The 22430-nt window shown below is 42.7% G+C and overlaps 1 protein-coding gene across 1 annotated transcript; it reads left to right on the top strand.

Moving 5' to 3' along the window:
• Nucleotides 1-1166: 1166 nt before the first annotated feature.
• Nucleotides 1167-17376, top strand: ZNF12 (zinc finger protein 12). Its single transcript, XM_006859863.1, has 8 exons — nt 1167-1210; nt 1294-1546; nt 1643-1754; nt 2152-2204; nt 2389-2451; nt 11249-11375; nt 11642-11737; nt 15163-17376. The coding sequence occupies exons 1-8, from the start codon at nt 1167-1169 to the stop codon at nt 17010-17012; spliced, it is 2598 nt and encodes an 865-aa protein (XP_006859925.1). The 3' UTR covers nt 17013-17376.
• Nucleotides 17377-22430: the final 5054 nt, after the last annotated feature.

Genomic DNA, 22430 nt, shown 5'->3' with positions numbered 1-22430 from the left:
ATGGAAGCCAGGACAACCACTTTCCATGTCTATTTCAGAGACCAGGCTGATGGGAGAGGGAGAGTCACAACGAAATTTAAGACCAGCAGAAATGATACAATCTTAAAGAGTGAGATAAATCAAAACAAACATATTGCTAGTTGAATTGATTTGGACTCATAGTGATCTTACGTGTTAAATAGGTTTGGGGAGCACCATACTGGCGTGGCACCATAGGATAATCACTGAGCTGCTAACCACAAGGCAAGTGATTCAAACCACCAGCTAGCTGTTCCTCGGAAACCCTATACAGTGTCACCATGATGGAAAATGACTCCACAGCACTTACCAACAACAGTCTTTACAGAAATAGATCATCAGTCTTTTCTTTTGAAATGTAACAGGGTGAATATAAAGAACCAGCCTTTTGGTTAGCAGGTAAGTACAAACCAGTTAAGAAATGATTGACCAAGAACACTGTTGCGTTGCTGGTGTTTTTTGTTTTTTAAAATGTTTTATTGTGAATTATGTGATAGCTGACATGGGAGAACATTAGCTTTACATTCATCCTATAGTAAATAGTTTCACTGCCATGGTTACAATCCCCTCCATGTATCATCAACCAAGCAGAGGGTATACCCTGCAAGCTTGAACACCCCTCAACCCCCACCCCCACGTCCCTACCCACGCCCCACCCCTCCGTCAGCACACAGCATCTCTCCCTCTCTGGGTCTAAAGTCCCCAGTTGCTCCATCTCCACGTCATCGTCTCTGCCTCCATCTCTGGATGGCCAAACTTCATCTCTCATACTTCGGACCTATTGTCAGGAGGGAGCAGTCGCTGGAGAAGGATATCATGTTTGGTAAGGTGGAGGGTCAGAGAAAAGAGGAAGACCTCCCAATGAGAGGGATTGGCCAAGTGGCAGCATCGATAGACTCAAGCGTGGCAACAGTAGTGAGGTTGGCCCAGGATCGGACATTGTTTCGTTCTGCTGTGCATAGGCTCGCTGTGAGTCGTTACCGACTCGATAGCACCTAACAACAACAACAAAAGCAAAGGAGGTGCATTGACTTATGGGATCCTGGGAGGGTCCAGTTATTTGTACTGTTATTAGCCATGTAAACTGATGGGCAGACTTCCGTTGTTCTCAAGCGCGTGCGCATAAAGTCTTGCGTGCGTGTTCGCGCATGCGCGCTGCCGCAACACTGCTCTGCTTCCGGTCCTTCTGCAGGTCAGCGCTAGCGCTTGTTCCCAGGCTCTAGCCTCCCTTGGGCTATAATCCCGGCGTCTCCGGGTGTGGGCGCCGACTGGTAGGGGCGGCTGCCAGGCGAGCGTGGTGTGTGCGTGCAACAGTGCGCGCGGCTGGGTGGAGGCCCGAGTGGGGACCCGCGATCGTGAGTCCCGGAGAGGTCCTGCAGCCGGAGGGCCGAGCTGGGCCGTGGTGGCCGCGGCGAAGGCTCTCACTCGGCGGCGGTGGCGCCTCCTTGGTCTAGGACGGTCGCGCAGGATCCTCGGACGCTCTGAGACCCGCCCATCCGCATCACTATCGGCTGAGGCCCCAGGGGCGGTCAGTTACTGGGGAGGCCGCTCCAGGCTTGCTAGGAACGGGACCCGGCCGAAGTGAACTTGTCTGGTAGACCCCGACCCAGCTCCTTGAGAACAGGCCGCCCCCTCGGTGAGGAGACTGAGGAGCAGAGGCCGCACCGAAGAGCTCAGTCCCAAACCCGGACTCCTCACCCGAGCCGAGGAGCAGAGAACGAGCAGCTCCCGAAGAGGTAGGTCGTGGATCTGCGGACCCCTCCCCACGCGAGGGCATTACAGTGTGTGATAGTCGGAGGTGCTGCCGGTTTCCTAGAAGTGGGTTTGGAGGTGTTGGGGGTGGGTGGGGGCAAAGCTGCCCCAGAAAGGGCCTTGTCTGGAATGATTCGTGAGGACAGGATTTACTGGGGGAGAAGGGGGTCACATCTCACTTCTCCCTCCACCCTCCTCAACCCTCCAGATTTCCAAATGCGTCTGTAAATGCCCATAGTCACCTCCCCTCCCGTCTCCAAGCTTATGCCATTCTCCCTCAGTTCTGCAATCCCACAATACATGAAACACAACAAGACCCGTTTACCCTGCAGTTAGTTCTGACTCCTTGTGATCCAGACCTTTTTTCCCCTGTGCTGGTAGTGGGGTTTGAAGTGCCAGTGTCTCAGTATCTGAGAGCAAATTGTACCTCCCAGGTACCTAGACAGAATCTGCACGGGTGATCTCTTGCTGCCTCGTAGCCTGGGACGGTGGGTGACTTGTCCAGTGTCACAAGGTTTAGGATTGCTGATAGGAGTTAAACTCATAGGCCAGCATTCTCCCTGGCAGCCTGACCCCTCACGGTTATCACTACATGTGTTCTTTACCCCCTTCCCCCAGGTCTGCCTTCATTCAGAGTCATCCACACTTTGCCAAGAACGAGTGAAAATGGATAAGGCCCCGGTGAGTCTGTTCATGGATTTATTCTCTACTTGGCTTTACCGTACTTTTTAGGAGATGTGCAAGGGCTTGTCTTGAAAATGGGCAAGTGGAGAAAGAGGAAGGACGTGGCCAAGCAGAATGTGGAGCAGCAGAGCAGCACACAGGCTTCTCTGCCGTGTTCACATGTGTCGCTGGTGTGATCCTTCAGAGCTGTTAAAGCTGAGCTGCAAATACGTCTGGTGTGCTTGATGTTCCTGGTGAAAAAGATGACGAATACCATCTGTCTGAGTTAAATCTAGCACTGCTACAACAGAAATACCACAAGTGGGGGCGTGGCTTTAACAAACAAAGTTATTCTCTCACAGTTGAAGCGGCTAGAAGTTGGAATTCGGGGTGCCAGCTCTAGGGGAAGGCTGTTGTGTGGGTCGGCTCTGAGGGAAGGTCCTTATCTCTTGTCAGCTTCTGTTTCTTGGTTTCTTGGCGGTCTCACATGGTGTGGCATGTGGCATGGCATCTTATCACCCACCATCTGTGCTTGCTTGCTTAATCTGCTCTTTTAGATCTCAAAAGAGATCAATTTAAAACATACCCTACACTAATATTGCCACATTAATGCCACAAATAAACCCCATCAAATAAAGCCAGTAGAAAAATCCCTTACCCACAAGTCAGTTTTGACATGTAGCAACCCTGAAGGACAGAGAAGTGTCCCACAGGGTGTCCAAGGTTAGACATCTGTATGGAAACAAACTACCACATCTTTCTCCCGCAGATCAACTGATGGGTTTGAACTGCCTTTTAGTTAGCAGCTTACTGCTTAATCACTACACTGCCAGGGCTCCTACCACAGAAGCAGGGGATAGGATGTACAACACATATTTGGGGTGGGGGGGCAGGCAACACGCAATTCAATCTCTTTAACACCATCCATTACTGGAATTACATTGACCGTAAGAAACATTTTTGTTTTCTTATATATTTTAAAGATTTCCTGAGTTTTGAACAGTTTTCTTTCACTGTCTTGATACAGTTGTAGAAAGCCTTCCCAAAGCATAGTCCTTAAGTCAGTGCTATTCATGCCGTGAAGTTGTCTTTGTGTAAGCAGAGGGCGCATGGCCCAAGGAGGAAGTGGTGTGTGCAATTTTACTGATGACTGAAAAATTGCAGTTCAGTAGACATGGGTGCCATGTGTATATGAGCCAAGGATTGCTGGGGCAAGGCCTTAAGTCAGCAAGAAGGCCTGGCAGTGTGGGTTGGGAGTGGACTGGCACAAAGCTAGAGATGGCATAGGGCATGTGACATTCTCTTCTTTTCTCAGGGCACAAGGAATCAGACTCATCTGCTAAGAGTGAGGAGGAGGCTGAGATAGAGTCTGTGGTGGCCTTGGAATGATTACAATTTACATTGTAGATTCTTCGGGAAGGGTACATAGGGTTTCCTGAGTGTCTTGACAGTGCTTCCTGGATTACTGCCTGCTTTGCACCCTGTTTTTGATATGGTTGCAAGGGTTGGTTAATACAAAGAGCAGCCTCTTCGATCATAGACTTAAGGTGCATCTTATTGAACACAGGTAGGCCCTGACCTAGGACATGGTTCTGTTCTGACAATTGTGGTTATTTCATTATTCATATCTGTATCAGTCCCAACTTTACATAGTCTTTGGGGTTTGGAGTGAATGTCTGAGAATGATAACATCAACAGAGCTCAGGCTGCAACGGTTGTATGTAGTCCCTAGTCCATGTTACTAACAATGTGATATATAAGAAAAATCGGAAATGGACAGAAGTCCTCTTGGTCATAACTCAGATCTGCGTATAGATGATGGGGGTGCTGCCGCCGCTGACTAATAACAACCCTGCATGCAATAGGTAAAACATACCCTGTCCTGCTCCAGCCTACAGTCATTTTTTTTGTCATCTGTTGGGGTTTCCTGGGCTATCAGGCCTTTTTTCCTAGTCTGTCTTCGGCCCACTGTGGGTATTTGAAATAGTGACGGTATTGCTTTCAGCCTCACAGCAACCGACCGTGTGCAGCACTCCGGCAGCTGGGATTGTGGTTCCGGAGTCTCACTGCCACCCAAGGACTTTCTGCTCTCCTGCTTTCCCTTGTATAGGCCACACAGGTGTGGCATTCACTTAGTGACTCTTGAGCCTTTGCTTGCTTGACAGGTCTGTCATTTTCCTGGGGGTCAGGCACTCTCTTCGCTTGCAGTCTTTTTTTTTCCCCCTTCCCATAACTTTTTATTGTGATTTGAGTGAAAGTTTACAATGTAAATTGGTTTTCCATCCAACCAGTCACGCATTTTGTTTTGTAACATGAATTGCAATCCCCACAATGCAACAGCGCTCTTCCCACTTGGTCCCTGTGTTTCGCTTTTTCATTCGTCCTTTCCTATCCCTTGGTGCCTTCTGAACTGTCGTCTCCCTGGGTAAGTGCTGCCTTTTTTCTCTGGTGTGGTTGATTTTTCTAAGGAGTGTGTAGCTCCTTGGTGGTGGTGTTCACTTTGTAGACCTGTCTGTTATGGGTGAAAGTTGAGCCACAGGGGTGAGTTCAGTTCCGGGCCTGAAAGGTGACTAAGGGCCACAGTCTCAGGGTCATTGAATTGTCGTTTAGCTTCCAATGATACACGTGGGCTATCTGACAGGAGATGCCACTGCAACACACAGAGCTCAACCACTAACATCTGCTCGGGTCTTTGTGATATTCTGGTCATCTGAAGACTACTGTCTTTCTCTCAGTATTTACCAGTTCAATCCCAGTGCTTACCCTTGAGATGTCAAGCCTTCCTCAGCACTCATGAACGGAGTCTCAGGAACAGGTCCTCCCCAAATGCAAAGCCAGCTCGGGTAAAATGCTAACCTGGAATGCTTCCAGAGGTCTTCTCACTCTCCTGTGTTGTATGGAAACATGTAACCCAGCTCCAGGTCCTGTTATTATAAAGCTCTCTCTGGAATATTATCTGTGCAGAGTGATCTATTAAGGCCCATCCATCATGGGTTATTCCCTGGCCTTGGGGAAAGTAAGCTGAAATCCTCAATATCTGCAATTCTAATTGGTGGTGGTAACATTTTGTTATCCAGGTTTTCTGAAAATAAAGCTGCCTTTTTTTTTTAAAGCCAGAGCAAAAGCAGTGCTGTTTTCTCCTCTTCCCTTTATGCATAAATGTGAACTTGGGCCAGCTGCTCAAGTTTAATCGCCGGATAAAGGAATCAGTGTGGAACGTTCACAATAATGCTGTTTTCAAGCAGCAACAGTGCATGTCTTTTACATCTTCCCAAATAGGAAACCGCTAGTTTTTTTGTTGTTTTCTTATTGTAGTGTGTGTTTGGTTTTTTTTTTTTTTTTTTCTCATGAGGCAACATTAGAAGCAATTTTAACACTCCCACAAATTGCACATTCTGTGAGATTCCAAATACAAAACCAGAAACAGAGAGCAGGTGCAGTCTGTTCTACTTCTGTGTTAAAATTAGACCACTGCTTCATGCCCTGTGCCTGTGCTGCTCTCCTAGTGCTGCTGTAACAGAAATACCACAAGTGGGTGGTTGTAAAAGAACAGAAATTTGTTCTCTCCCTGTTTAGGAGGCTGGAAGTCAGAATCCAGGACACTGGCCCTCAGTGAAGGTTCAGAGGGAAGGGCTTTGTTGCAGCCTCTGTAGCCTTGAGTGGTCCTTGGTTCCTTCGTCATCTCAATGAAGCATCTCTTCCCCATTTGTCCTTGCTTGTCCCTGTGTCCGGGCTACTCCTTATTCCTCAGCAATGATTTGCTATAGGACACACCCGCACTACGTGGACCTCATTAACATAATACAGAACACCCCATTCCGAAACAGGATTATGTCCACCGGACTGAGGTTAGGATCCCATCATCTGTTTCAACACATTTCAGTCCACAACAGTTCTCTCATTCTCTTGCATTTGGTAAGAACTTTTAACATGAGAATTTGATGGACTGACTCACTTGAGTCATCATCTGTTTATTCGTTTCTTCATCCATAAGGATGAGCACTCTCCCAGCCCCTGGAAGTCAGAAAAATCACATTTTCCTTCTCAGGAAGATCCCTTAGAATAGTGGGAATGACACAAAAAGCAAATAATTATGAGCTTCTATAGGAGCTCTGGTAGCGTAGTGGTTACGAATTGGGCTGCGAACTGCAAGGTCAGCAGTTCAAAACTACCAGCTGTTCTGCAGGAGAAAGATGAGGCTTTGTGCTCCCGTAAAGATTTATAGCCTTGGAAACCCTGTACAGGGTCGCTATGAGTCAGAACCAACTCCACGGCACACAACCACTACCACCATAAGGAGTCCTGGTATGGCGTTGTAGGATAAACACTGGACTGCTAACCACAAGGTCATTTGAATCGCAAGGTCAGTGGTTCAAACTCTGTACTAGGTTGCTGTACTAGGTTGCTGTGAGTCGGCACTTAACAAAAACAACAATAAGGACTCTCTAAGCACTGTATTGAGGACCATACAGTCCACGGTTCGAGCCTGCCTGCCACTATGCAGGAGAAAGATGAGGCTTTCTGCTCTCGGAAACCATATAAAGGTTCACTATGGGACTCGATGGCACTTGACAACAACAGCATAAGGACTCTGGAATTCCGGTGTGGCGCTGTAATATATGCTCTGGACCGCTAACCACAGGTTGGCAGTTCAAACTCACCAGCTGTTCCTTGGAAGCTCTACACAGGGTCACTATGTGTCAGAACTGACTCAATGGCACTTAACAGCAACAACAAAAGGATTCTGGGAGCTCAGTGACTCCATAGGATAAGCACTGGTCTGCAAATCACAAGGCCAGCGCTTCGAGGCCACCCACTGTTCTGTGGAAGAAAGATGAGGCGTTCTGTTCCTAAATAGATTTATAACCTTGGAAATCCTACACAGGTTCACTTTTGGTTGGAACTGACTTGATGGCACTTAACAACAACAACATAAGGACTCTAGGCTAGAAGTGTAAATGAAATAAAATGGTATGTTTGCTTTCAAGGATGTTTTGGTAAGATTTTTCCAGTTCACATTTGCAAAAAATGAACCAAATGATTTTTCCCACAACCCTCTCTACTCCACTCAGTTCAGTAATCCATTGCAATGGCCACACAGAACTCAGACACCATACTCAGAGTTAGGGGATTTATTAGGAAAGTGAACAGTTACAATTCAGGGTCAGAAAATGCTCAGGGCACAGTTGTTCCAGTCAGCTGCTGATAAATACCCACGGGACAAGCCTCGGCCTGAAAGTACTCAGCTGTAGCTCTGTGGGTCAGCTAACCTAGCTCCCCAACTTAAGTGCCTGAAGGCACCCCACTCTACAAGCAAGCCTCCTGCCCAAAGTCACGCAGATTTCCTTGCTTTGTGTGCTGGGAAGTTCATTGCTGTGTCGTGCTCTGGCTGTGGATTCTACTCCTGCTCCTCTGTCACTCCTCCGGTGTCACAGCTTTCTGTCCCTGGGTTGAGGAGGTTCAATGTGCAGGGATCACTGGTCCAAAGAATGTCCTCCCCTCCTGGCTCTTTGTCTTTAATGGTAGTGAGATTACCCCCTTCTGCATCTGCTGAGATGGCTCATTTTTATACCCATGCTAAAGCTTCCAAATTTTATAATTATAATGAACTGTGCTAACATCCACAGCTAAATCATGTTGTCCTGTCGGTATCTTCTCCCACCTTCTCTTAACCAGACCCAACAGGGCAGCAGCGTTTGGTAAGAGTTCTAGAGAATGGCTAGAGGAGACATTAGAGAATTCACTACACCACAACATTGATTGAAATCACTGATATGTACCGTTTCATTTGTTTTATCTCACTGTGTGAATTTTCCAAAAGTGATGTCTGTCTTCTCCTCATTTCCCCTCCTCTTGAGTGATCTGAGGATCATTTGTGCTGTTTTGATCCATTGTACAATCATTGTGTTAACAAATCCTAAAGCCGTAAGTTCAGCTTGGCAGACAGTTTACCGAGGGTACCACTTGGTTGTATGAACTAAACTCACTCTGCCAAAACAGAGCACCAAGCACTTACTATCGCTCAGCAAGGAAGAGCAATTCATCTGCTCACGTCCAGATCCCTGGCTCCTTTTTAGAGCAGCCATGACGGGCTGTGCCAGTTGAAGCTTGAGCAGGGCTTCTGCCGTACCAACTCTCTCCTCCTCTGGGACACATCGTAGGCTGGGGCCGCTCAGATGAGTCTGAATTGGGCAAGCATTCTGCCCTCTACTTTGGATGTGGTGCAGCAGCCATCAGCCAGTCTCTGGCTTGAGCTCTCAGGCGCTCAGCTTCCCCAGCAAAGCCTGAGCCATGGACATTTCTGAACCTAGAGCTGAGGGAAAATGAGAGTCCGTTCACCAAACGTCTCAGAATCCTGCCAGCAGGCCTGCATTATTTTCACATACAGAAACTGCCACTCTCCAGTTCACACCAGGAGTTTGTCTGTATTCCAGATGGCCTCTGAGAGCATGACATCATCTTTCCCTTCCCCAGCCTCCCATACCACATTTCTTCCCTCCACATTTTGTCGAAATCATCTGAATGCTTTTTTTTAAAAAAAAACATAGATCGTTTTATAATCTTACTTTTTTTGAGGCACATTGCAGCCACATTACCTTGTTTAAACTTAACCTCTGTGGTTTTTAGTTCATTTTCTGTACTAATTTGGATGAGTTAGTGTTAAGATACACAGTAGATAATCAACAATATAGGAAAGCCTGTGAAAGGTGGGAAACCTGACAAAGAAGAAAAGCTCAAAGATTGCCCAACAAGCAATAGAAAAGTGGTAATATTTCACCCTATCAAAGGTAGAAAACTTTTGAGACCCAGAAAAGAAAAGCTATCCAGGTGAGCTCCGGCTCTTACAGATTTTATGAAGCAGATATCATTTCATTTATATATATATATGCAGATTCTGCCCCAGCCACTTGGTTGTAAGTTAGTTCTGACATAGTTGAATGCCTATGTTTATTTTCCTTTTCAATGTTGTTAACTTTTGTTAGTATCGCGAGACTCACGCAGGACTCAGTGCTGTTCGTTCTCTGTGCACAGGGTCTCTGAGTCGGAATTGACTGCACAGAACCTCACAACGACATTATCAGTAACTTTATAAACCTGATCTTTGTCTTTGGGGCTTGGAAACATTATCTTTAAGAGTATATCAGATACGTTTTATATACATAAAAATATACAAATTTTTTTTTTTAAAGCATAGTCATGTGATTCAGCATAACTAATACATCGTAAATCAGGGACTACTGGTATTATGTCCAAAGAATTGTTAAGCTTTTTATATGAGTTGACCCATTTAATATTGATGCTATATAATGTGATACAGATACCATTATTATTTTTATATTAGAGGTGAAAACAGTTAACAGTAAACTGCCTGAATTAATTGTGATTGGGACAGTCTGTTTGGAAGGTACACATTTAAAGCTAAGGTTTAGATAGCTTCAGGCCTATTGTTAGCTGCCTGCCCTTGTTCAGGACTGCGTCTCTTCTCCTCCAGTGTATCAATGGAAGAAAGGGAATTCATAGTTCTCAGGCTGGGAGTCATGGGAACCCTAACCAAATTCTTCCTGGTAACTTGTGGAGCAGCTGTGATCAGATCTGCTGTAGACTTAGTTTGCAGTACAACACAAGACTAGAGTGTATGTTGTTGTCTGATTTGCTCCTTGCTTAGGTGTTTGTGGCAAATAACTGCATACTGGTTCCAATGTCCTTCTGATGTGTTGTACCTGTGTTCTTCAGAGGCTATATAGCTAACGGCGACAGTTCCCAGACTCCCTTGCTGTATGATGAAGCAGCTGTGCTTCTACTGCTTTTGCTTGTGTGTCAAGCTGGCTCTGTCCCAGCATGCCATCCCTAGCTTCATTGAGACGTCAAGGCCCAGAACATCTCTCTTGTTGGTTGGTGGTTGAGTTGGAGTATGAGTACTGTTACGTGTGAGGCCCTAGAGCAGCAATGGCAGGGGACAAGGGAGTGAGGAGTTGGAGTAGCTCCCTGAGCGCGAGGACAGAACTGGAAAAATGAGGAGGTGGGAGGAGCAGCTATTTCATTCCAGGTATGTAGAGTTGGAAGGAGCTCTGGTAGCATAGTGGTTACGAGTTGGGCTGCTAATCTCAAGATCAGTAGTTTGAAACTACTAGCGGTTCCGCAGGAGAAAAATAAGCTGTTCTGCACCCGCAAAGATTTACAGCCTCCAAAACCCTCTACAGGGTCGCTATGAGTCCGAACTGACTCCACAGCACATCACCACCACCACCACCACCATGTGGAGCTGAAGAGAGAGGCTTGGCTGGTAATGTAAATTTGGACTCTGTTGGCATACATACAGATAGTAGTTAAAGCCGTGCTGTGCAGATGAAAACAAGAAATGGAGCCAAGACTGAGACCTGGGCACACTCACACAAGTTTGACTTGGAGAAAAAGAGAGGCCAGCAAAGGAGACTGAGGATGAGGAAGTCATGGAAGGCAGAGAACCAACAGTAGGAATGTTCTGGAAGCAGAATGAAGAGAGGGCCCCACGGGGCAGCAGGCCTCCTTCATTTGCATGAAGGGCCTTTGGAGCCCCCTGTGCTCCTTGGCTGTAGGGACATGTGTGTGCATTTTATCCCCGAACAGCTAATACTGAGCTTAGTTCCGGGTGAGAGCTGTCGTTTGTTGTTATTCTCGTGCATACTGAATAAACTGCATGGCAGTGTGTTTATTTTCCTTCTGAAGTCTGTAATGTGTACAGTGTTAGTAGCAAATTTTACCGGTGAGCCTGGTAAGCTCTCATCAATGCATGTATTGTTCATGTCACTCAATTCCAATCACGGTGCCATTGCAGGGGTCAGTGTCATTCAAGGATGTGGCCGTGGACTTCACCCAGGAGGAGTGGCAGCGACTGGACACTTCTCAAAAGACAATATACAAGGACGTAATGCTGGAGAACTACAGTCATCTCATTTCACTGGGTGAGGAGTTCTGAGTTGCTAAAATACAGGGGGCTGCTCTCAAATGTAGTGCCTTTTAACTTTGATGGGGAAATGTGTTTAATCTCTTTTGGGCACCAGGCAGGGTGTTGTTTGTCTTTCTCTCCCTGATGCCAGGTTCTAATTTTGGTAAAGCCCAGATGGGCATATACATGGTGCAGTTAGTACATTCGTAGCACGTTCCTCCTGTGTCAGAGATCCCCGAAACAAGCAGCAGGCTCAAGTTCTCTTCCATTTCTCATCAACAGGGCATCCCATTATCAAACCGGATGTTATCACCAAGTTGGAGCAAGGAGAAGAGCCATGGATAGTAGAAGGAGAATTCCTACTTCAGAGTTATCCAGGTGTGTTAGTGGAGGCAGAGAGGAGATTGGTAACTTGGAGGTGTTTTTCTAGGATTTTTTTTTAATCGTCCCAAACCTTTAGCAGTGACTAGAGATAGTTATTTCTGTGCATTGGAGACACCACCAGCCCTCATTCCCCACAAACCTTATGATGTTTTAGCACATTTACTTGCTGACTGTTAACCAGAATCCAGTCGCTTCCTTCCTCTTCAAGCCTTGTGTTTTGGCTTTCGCTCTCTCTAGCATTTCCAATAACCCGTTACCATTGATTTGTTTTTAGGCATTCATGAGTCCATCATAAAAAATAACTTATGTGGCTCTTATGTTCTTATTTCCTTCTTGTTTTTCGCCTCGTTGACTGTAAAATGCCGTAGACTGCTTTCTGTCCCCAGGTTCACGGTTCACATCTCTTTCTTTGAGGTCAGATGCCAAATCACCATCCTGTGCCTAAGCTGTTGTTGTTGTTGTGCTCACTCCGGTTTCATGGGACAGTGATGCTGCTCATTGTGGCTAAATCCACCCCTTCTACGGTAACTGGGGCTCTCACTCTTCCCTCCAAATGTTCATTTTCATCTGGTTTCTCTATTTACTCTTCTTTTCCATTGCTTTGAAAAAAATTACTGTCAGAACAGGTACTCAATAAGTATGTTACATATCTGTGCATTTTGAGTCATTTACCCCCTTTCCCACCTGTCCAGGAAAGTCTCTGGAGGATCTGTTTCTATCTTCTGTGGTTTTCCTAGTTTCTTGCATTTCTCAAAGGGCTACTTCATTCTCGTGCCTGACAAAATTCTGTTTGTTTGTTTTTATGATGCTTACACCCCGGTTGATGCCTCTACCATCACTGTCCAACTGTGCTCTTGTCAGTGTTTTATGTGATCATAGTACAGCACTTGCTTCATTCCCATCAAGTGTGAAATGAAATCAGCAGCTCTTCCCAGGGATGACTTCTGCTCACCTCTCCCACATCCCGTCGTGCACTAAATCCTACTGCTGCTCTCCTTCCTCACTGTGGAGTCCTTTCAGAAAATCTACTCCGTAACTATTACTGCTCTCTCCATGATGGTTGCTTTTTTGTTCCATGTGAAATGTCCTAACTTATTCGCTGTCTGGTCTTAGTTTTCTTTGATATAATGTAAACAGACACTTTGGCATGCCTGGATTGACTTGAATTCTAATTAAATAGTTTGTAAAGTGTGTTCATCTGAAGTCTACAGTTAGTTGGTCTTACCACTAGTCTGTAGCTTTCCTTATGACTTCCTAAAGGAAATTTAATTAAATTCCTTGTCATTTCAGGGTCCCCACTGTTGTATGACCCTGTTATTATCTATCAAAATTCAATTTCTACCTTTCCCCAAAACTCTCACTAAACTCCACTTGGTCCAGACTCTTTCATGTATTCTGTTCACATAGATTTATCCCTACAGCTTTATATTTTGTTTGGGCGATACCTACTTGCCCTGATAACACATTTAGATTTGAGTTCAAATTTTTCAATTGGAAGTTTCCCCTTCCCTACTCTATCATCACTCCAATCTCTGCCTTCTCTTAAATTTTTTCCCACCCAGTGGCACTGCATTAAAAACAGATCTGATCACATAGTCTGTTACTTGATGGGATATATTTTTTGCTTGAGTTTATTTTCTCCCCTGGATTAAAATCCTATAAAGAGAAGGGTGTGTTTAAAATAGTAATAGACATTTATGTATTTGATTATTTGAGGAACCAGGTAAGTGAAAAGAACTTTCTTGTTTATCCAGAAATAATTTATAGGTCACACCCCTCTATGTTGTACAGGTACTTTAAAGATACCAATATAATTCAGATTAAGAATTAACTTCTTTAATTTATACTCAGGGGTTGAAAAAAAAAATGGCAATGGAGTCATACTTTTTAGAAGATAGGTTTTGGTTAAGAAAAGAGAACAGAACTGTGTGGAGTGGTTTAAAGCTCAGCATTTTACACAGAATGCTTATGTTCCAATGCAAGGCTCAACCACTCTGTGCTAAAATGATTTTGTGGACAGTATCACTTTCTACCTTTAAGGAGAAATGGAGCTAAAAGAAGTGTAAAAGGATTTAAAGTTTTTGTTTTTTAAAGCATTGGGTAGTTCCCCATAAGATAATTTATCAGAATTCGTCCCGCCCCTTTATGTGTTGATATTTTGGCCATAGGTTCAGGGATGTTGTAATTTTTGGAGGACAAGGTTGATCTAGTTTTATTTAGTATGGATGATAGATCACAAGTATAATAGTCAAATCTGTCCACAATTTCATAAGATAAAAATGAAAGTCATTATTTTAGGAGGAAGCTGAGGAGTCTGAGTCTTAAAGTTGCTGCACTGAATGAAACCCAAGGAGTAGGGAAGCACTAATCACAGACTGAATTTAGTAACTTTAGAATGCCAGAGAAAGGGCTGGTTGAAGACAACTGTCAAGAGATTGAAAATGGCAAAAATAATCACTACACTTATCGAACATCCATTTTGTATTAAATTCTGTATTGAGTACATTGTATTTATTACATTACTCCCCCTGTGATTTAGGTACCATTTTAACAGGTAGATGAAATTGACTCACAGAGGGTTTTAAAATAAATTGCCCTAGGTCACCTAGCCAGAGTTTATGTTATATTGTCCAATGGGAGCAAATTACAATATTGATGTTCAGAAAGAGCTCAGTATTAAATAGTAATGTCGTTAGAGTACATGAAACTTTTGAAAGGTCAACATGTTCTGTGTTCTGTTCAATGCTTCCTGTTGGACTTATATGTCTCGTGGACTCTCCTATCAAGTGAAATTGAAGTGCATTTAGGAGCTCAGATTATTTTCTAAACATGAGGAAATTTAAGTGCAAAATGGAGAAGATCAAGGAAAGAGTTTTAATGGATCTAGACAAAAATACTACTACAAAAGTCTCAGTGCACTGTTGTAATGCTTTAGATTGTAATCTGCCTCTCCCAATTTGACATAAACAGTAAGGTTTAAAGTTAACAATCGAATCCATACCTGGAGACCATGCTCTCATCCAGCAGCAGTCCTGATCATCCTATCAGTTTAATGTGGGTCCTTTCATATCTGCCATGTCTGCCATTCATGCAACACCCTTTGTCTTCTGATTGCTGAACCTTGCCTATAGTTCACCTTCTATGCTTTGTTTGGAATAAAATTTTACAAAATAGCAAAGAGCAAGTACTGTGTTCTTTGTCACTGTTGCTTCCCCCCTTCGCCGACCACTGGCGGTTATGTGTGTGTTTGTATGTTTTGTTCCAAAGCAGATGAATTAAGGGGGAAAAATACACTTGCAATTATTTGCATCTCTCCATAAAGTCACCACCTACCCCACAATAAGATATTACTTATAAGTCCCCTTCCATATCTTATGTAGGAAGATGTACAAAGTTTTGTTAATTTTTCCTCTTTTTAGAAGAAGCCCAGAAAGTTGATGACCCGATTGAGCAAGTCAAGAAAAATGAAGATGAACTCTCAGGACTAACGGTCGACACCAACAAGACCCTGATGGAAGACAGAGGCGGTGTCCTTGGGAAACCTTTTATTGAAGAAACAAGACCTGATCCTTCAAGGAAAATCTCCTATAAATGTGACTCATGTGAGAAGAGCCTAGCATCTATATCTGGCTATATTAGTAGTGATGGAAGCTATGCAAGAATGAACCCTGATGAATGTAGTGGATGTGGGAAATCACTTCTTAACATTAAACTTGAGAAAACTCATCCAGGAGATCAAGATTATGCATTTAATCAAAATGGGGAAGCAAGTACTCTAAATGATGAAAGTATTTATCAGAAAATTCAAATTTTGGAGAAACCCTTTGAATATATTGAATGTCAGAAAGCCTTCCAAAGGGAGACTGTCTTTGTTAATCATATGGAGGAGAAATCCTGTAAGTGGAATGAATCTGAAATAACCTTCCTGCAAATGTCAAACCTTGGTGTCCATCAGAGATCTCATATGGAAATGAAGCCCTATGAATGCAGCCAGTGTGGGAAATCCTTCTGTAAAAAGTCAAAATTTATTATACATCAAAGGACTCACACTGGAGAGAAACCTTTTGTGTGTAATCAGTGTGGAAAATCTTTCTGTCAAAAGGGAACTCTCACTGTACATCTTAGAACACATACAGGGGAGAAGCCCTATGAATGTAGTGTATGTGGGAAAACCTTCTACCAGAAATTACACCTTATTCAACATGAGAGAACTCATTCAGGAGAGAAGCCCTATGAATGCAGCTATTGTGGAAAATCTTTTTGCCAGAAGACCCATCTCACACAGCACCAGAGAACACATTCAGGAGAGAGACCCTACGTTTGTCATTACTGTGCAAAAACCTTCTCCCAGAAGTCAGCACTTAATGACCATCATAAAATTCATACAGGTGTGAAACTATATAAGTGTAATGAATGTGGGAAGTGCTTCTGTCGTAAGTCTACTCTTACTACACATCAGAGAACACACACAGGAGAGAAACCATATGAATGTAATGAGTGTGGAAAGTTTTTCTCTCGGTTATCATATCTCACCGTCCATTATAGAACTCATTCAGGAGAGAAGCCCTATGAATGTAATGAGTGTGGGAAAACCTTCTATCTGAATTCAGCCCTCATGAGACATCAGAGAGTACACACAGGAGAGAAACCCTATGAATGTAATGAATGTGGAAAATTATTCTCCCAATTGTCATACCTCAATGTACATCATAGAACTCATTCGGGAGTGAAACCCTATGAATGTAATGAATGTGGGAAATCCTTCTATCAGAATTCAGCCCTCTGCAGACACCAGAGAATACACAAAGGAGAGAAGCCCTATGAGTGTTACATATGTGGAAAATTTTTCTCTCAGATGTCATACCTCACTATACATCATCGAATTCATTCAGGAGAGAAACCTTATGAATGTAGTGAATGTGGGAAAACTTTCTGCCAGAATTCAGCCCTTAACAGACACCAGAGAACACACACAGGAGAGAAATCTTACGAATGTTATGAATGTGGAAAATTTTTCTCTCAGATGTCCTATCTAACTATACATCATCGAATTCATTCAGGAGAGAAACCCTTTGAATGTAATGAGTGTGGGAAAGCCTTCTCTCGGATGTCATACCTCACTGTACACTACAGAACTCATTCAGGAGAGAAACCCTATGAATGTAATGAGTGTGGGAAAAAATTCTATCACAAGTCAGCCTTCAACAGCCATCAAAGAATTCATAGGAAAGGGAACCTAAATGTAATTGATGTGGAAAGGCTTCTCTGAAGTCAGACCTCATTTTATGCCACAGAACCCTCTCAACATATGAATACGCAAATCCTGCCAAGTCCTATACATCAGAGCCCACACAGGTGACTACAGAAAAGCCTCTGTGCGTCAGTCACACTTCTAATCTGAACATTCACAAGGTTGTTGATCCCTTCATCAAGATCTGTAACTCACTGGATACCAGACTATACTGAAGTCAAATTGTGTAAATATTTATAATGTGTATACATTTTCACTATGAACTGAAAATGTTTTAACATATCAGGGAATTCATACCAAGGAAAATCTGTCAAGGAATGTTGAAAGCATAATTCATATTTGGGAATTGTTAATACTAAAAAAATGTTTCTGATATAATATAAAACTTTTTTTATTTTTAAACACCAGAAGAAATCTGCTGTGAGTAGACAGTCTCCTTGTATAGAAAGAAGCTGTAAAATCACCAGGGTAGTTCATCTAAGCAGCAACATTAAACATGTAGAAGCAATTCCTGAGTAGGCAGGGCTTACTTTTATTTATTTTGTTTTTTAGTGTGCTACATTACAGTAATTGTTCATTTTGAATAGTCTGAAAAGGCAGAGTATCTGCATTAGAATAATTTATAAAAACATGGTAAAATTATCAATTCTAAGTAATACCACCATGTTAATATTTTAATATCCATTGTCATTGAAATAACACTTGACAGGAATGTAGTGTATGTTTTTGTACTTTACTAGGATTTATAGGTGTGTTTGGTTATTGTTGATGAACTGAATCATCATCTATAAAAAAGTCAGTGGTTTTATAATGTTTTCAGTTGTTTCTGAATCCACAAAAGATCAAGAAATCTATGCATAAAATAGATAGAAGACTCTAATTTTTCATTGTTAATAAGCCAGAAAGTTCCAGGAATGAAAAGCTGTAGTACTCATTGCACCCTGTGGTTTAAGATACATTTAAAATATACCCATTTTTGTATATTATTCTTATGTTCTATTTGTATGCCTACATAAGTGTGCAGATAATGAGTAATTTAGGAATTACCTGTATCTTTCTTTTACTTGATACGATATGCTTTTCAACATTGTGCATGCTCTTTGCTATTACTGAATTAACTGATAACACATTAATACGGGCTTGTGGCAGATATTGTTGAGTGACACCCTAAGTCACGTCTTCCTCCTTCCTCATTGTTTACTGGCAGAGTTTCTGTGTCTGCTCCTCTCAGGAGTTGAGATAAATCTGATTCATTTCAGTCGCTAGTGAAAAGCCCATTCTCAGTGCCAGTGATTGGTTTAGTACGGAGCCAATTCTAGACACAGAGAGTATGTATTAATTATTTCTGGAGGGGGAAAAAAAAGTTTCCTCATACAGGGTGTAGTGAACATTACCTTGTCTCATGATGCCTGGTTAAATCTCAACAATGACAGAGCACAAAGACAGAAAACCTGGGACTTGGATGATGTTATTGAGCCACTGACGAGCTGTTATAGCCACTCCACCTCTGAACTGTTTGTTTTGTGAAAGAAGAAACATTTTTAAGCCAATTGATTTAGTGGGCTCTATTAAGTCCTGGTGTGGCACTGTGGATTAATGCGCCAGACTGCAAAACCATTTGAACTGCAAGGTCAGCCGTCCAAGCTGACCAGCAACTCCTCAGAAACCCTATATAGGGTTGCTATGGGTCGGAATCGACTCAACGGCACTTAACAACGACAAGTAATTGCTAAAGACATTGTATCTGAAACAAGGTTACATTTTATAGAACTTATGCAATTCAGAAGTGAACTTTGGGGAAATTTATTTTGCACTGTTGATAAAAAGATTTGTTTTATTTTCTGTAAATTTTGATGTAAATACATTAGAAGCCAACTTGAAAGAAGTGTGTATGGTTCAATGCATTGACCTGTGTTATCATTGACCTCTAAGAAATTAACATTTGTAATCAGACATGTCAGGTATAACTCCTTTTATATAAAACATGAAATCTTGTTTCAGTTAATTTATATTGTTCAATGATTGTTACAATATTAGTTGACCATATATGGTTGAAGTGAAAATCTAATTTTGTTTGTTTTCAAATGCCTCGATTAGTAGCTTGTATTAGTTGAATAATTTACCCCTTTACCACTGAGGTCACATGCTATGGTTTTTAGGTATTAAAATTCCACGTGGATTCCATTTTTGTTCCTTAGCACTTTCCTCCATAGTCTTTGTGAGTACGCTTCATTAACTAAATGTCTAGTAAATGGCATAGTTTTGTGTAAGAACTATGTATTCAAAATATAGTTGATGGACTAATATTTACAAAGATTTTTCTCATTAGTGTATCATCATAGCTTAATTCTACAGTATGCATTTCAAGTAAAATATTTTTAAAGTGTAAAAGGTCTACCTCGTCCTTTTTCTTCTATGGTTTGTGTACATATAAAGCATCTGGTACATATTAGTGCTCCTAAACTGCTATTTAAATGTTGTCATTGTGGAGCATTTTCAGTTTCAAAGATAAAATGTTTGCATATTACCACATCTCTGACATTAGGATCACTTGTTGATAAGGGCCATAATGACCTGTTAAGGTCATAATGACCTGTATAGGGTTTCCAAGGAGCAGCTGGTGAGCTTGAACCACTGACCTTGCAGTTCAAACAACTTTGCAATCTGGTGCATTAACCCACAGCGCCACATCAGGACTTAGGAACACATTATTTTTTAGGCCAAAAATTCACGTACCTAAGCCTGGCTGTGTTGGCTAGTGGAGTCCTGGTGGGAGTGGCACTGTGGGTTAAAGTACTGGACTGCAAAGCAGTTGGTAGTTCATGTTCACCAGTCACTCCTCAGAAACCCTATATAGGGTCTCTATGGGTCGGCACCTACTCGACGGCACTCAACTACAACAAAAATCGTTGATTGGTCAGGCTTTTGTTATCTAGTGTTACTGTAACAGAAATACTGCATACAAGTGGATAACTAACACATTTCTATTTTCATAGCTCAGTAGGCGGCAAGTCTGAATTTAGGGTGCCAGCTCTAGGGGAAGACTTTCTCTGTGCCTGCTCTGCAGGAAGACCCTTGTCTTTTCTGTTCCCCAATCCCTTGAAGATCTTCATGTGGCCTGGCGTCTGTATTGCCCAATTTTTGTTTGCTTGTTTGATCTGCTCTTTAAAAAAAACAACTTTTTACTGTGAATTGAGTGAAGGTTTATAGAAAGATCATCAGCTTTATTTCAACAAATCATACGCACTGTTTCATCTCGATGATTACAATCCCCTCCCTGTGGTTCCTGTTTGCCTTCCATACACCTTCCCATCCCTTGTCAACCTTGTCCTTGGGGAAATGTTGCCCCTTTGATTTTGAATGACTGACTATTCCATGGTGAACATACTTTGCTAGTGTTACTGTCCCTGCTATAAACCGATCTACTGTTTGGGCCATAAGTGTAAGTACCTTTTCAGAACGGCATGGTGTCGAGAGCCATAGTCTCAGGCTCCTCCCATTTCTTTCTGACCAGTAAACCCATTCTCTATTAAAAATTTTATTAATAAATTATTTAATAATTTTTATATATGTTGTTAAGTGCCATGGCGTCGGTTTCAAACCATAGCGACCCTGTGAGCATCTGAGAGACTGGGACCCTCCTACATTGCTGGTGGGATTGTAAAGTGATCCCACCACTCTGCAAAAGAGTATGGCATTTCCTTAAGAAGTTGGAAATAGAAATCTCTTAAGGCCTGGCAAACCCTAAACTTGGTATATACCCACAAGAAATAATGAGCAAGGACATGACTAAATGTATGCACACTGATATTCATCACAACACTATTGGCAATAGCAAAAAGATGGAGATCAAATGCATCAATTCTTTTACAGTCTTACTGTCGAACTTTGATTGCATATGAGGCAATTGAAAATACCATGGCTTGAATCAGGCACACCTTAGTTCTTAACTGACATCTCTGCTCTTGAACACTTTAGATAGACTTGTGCAGCAGATTTGCCTAGTGCATTATGTCATTTGATTTATTTTTAATGTTTTATTACAAATTATATGATAGTTTACATGGGAAAACATTCTTTACATTCATCCTATCGTACATCATTTTCATTGGCATGATTACAATCCCTTCCATGCATCATCACATGACCACAGGGTATAACCCCACAAGCCTGCACCTTGGTTGTCAGCACACAGCCCCTCTCCATCTCTGGCATCACTGTTTCTCTGGGTAGGGTCCCGCACTCCACTCTTCTCCCTTGATGAGTCCCAGGGACCTCTGCTCCTGGACTGCAAAGTCAGTCACTCCCTCCTTTTGCTACAAAATGTCTACCTTTACATTTCCAAACCTCACTGTCAGTCCTGATAACAATTATTCACTATTGTACCACAAGAAACCAATCCCCATCTCCTTTCCTCAGCCCCGCCCAGACAGATTGGATACTACTCAGTGGAGATTCTACCTTCTTCCACACCCTCTCAATCTAGGCTCCCTCTTGAAAGCTTGTAAGCCAGTCACTTCTTGCCTTTGTAGGCACACACACCCCCCATTTTAGGTAGCCAATGTCCAAGTTGCCCATCCCTGTCTACTCTGTGTATAGAGGGAATGGGAATGATCCTTGCTGAAAAGATTTGTTCCCTCTTTTGAGCTACTGCATCTATAGGTATAGGTCAAGTTCATCAGATTGTATCAGATTACTCTTTTTTTTCCTCTTCTTTCTTCTTCTAATTGAGCTCTGATTATCTAGCCATTGAAGCCAGGTCAAGTGGGTATTATCTGCAAGTGTGGGTGTCCTTATGCATATGCCCTCTTTTCTTATCAGCTGGATGCTTCACTCTCCACTCTAGTCCTTTGTGGCTATGTCACTGACTCTGGGCCCAAGAGACCCCAGGTCTTGCCACACTGCTGGCCAACCAGGTCTCCAGCCGGGTTCACAGGAGTCTATTGAACGTTGTAGGGCTTAGCTTGCAGTTTCATTGCTGTTTTTCCCTCACTTTCCCTCCTCGGGTGATGAACATGGTCACCAATCAGAATACATGTCTGCTCGTGTATTCCCATTGAATCTTAGTCTTGGCAGGGGGTTTGCCCTGAGGGAACCCAATCATCTGCCTTGATGTCTCCTGAGCAAGCAACTTGATTGTTCTTGTAGTAGTCAGTTGGACTACTGTTAGTTTTGTATTTTTCCTGTCGGTCTTTCTTTCAAGAAGTATCTTCTTGATACCGTTGTGGATAATGTTGATCGTTTTTCTAATGTTGAACCATCCTTGCATCCCTGATATGAATCACACTTGATCATGATGTATTATCTTTTTGATGTGTTGCTAGATTCTGTTGGCTAGCATTTTGTTGAGAATTTTTGCATCTATGGTCATGAGGGATATTAGTCTAATTTTCTTTCTTAGTGACGTCCTTCCCTGGTTTTGGTATGAGGGTTATG

The sequence above is a fragment of the Chrysochloris asiatica genome, unplaced genomic scaffold (assembly GCF_000296735.1).
Source record: "Chrysochloris asiatica unplaced genomic scaffold, ChrAsi1.0 scaffold00034, whole genome shotgun sequence".
In the NCBI taxonomy this organism is placed as follows: Eukaryota; Metazoa; Chordata; class Mammalia; order Afrosoricida; family Chrysochloridae; genus Chrysochloris; species Chrysochloris asiatica.
Note: the sequence above shows the minus strand (reverse complement) of the source record. Positions and strands in the feature narration are given on the sequence as shown.

Coding starts and splice junctions, on each gene's coding strand:
- ZNF12 (XM_006859863.1), top strand. CDS start 1,167: ATGCGCGCTGCCGCAACACTGCTCTGCTTCCGGTCCTTCTGCAG. Junction 1,755..2,151: donor AACGAGCAGCTCCCGAAGAG/GTAGGTCGTGGA, acceptor CTGTGCTGGTAG/TGGGGTTTGAAGTGCCAGTG. Junction 11,738..15,162: donor CCTACTTCAGAGTTATCCAG/GTGTGTTAGTGG, acceptor TCCTCTTTTTAG/AAGAAGCCCAGAAAGTTGAT.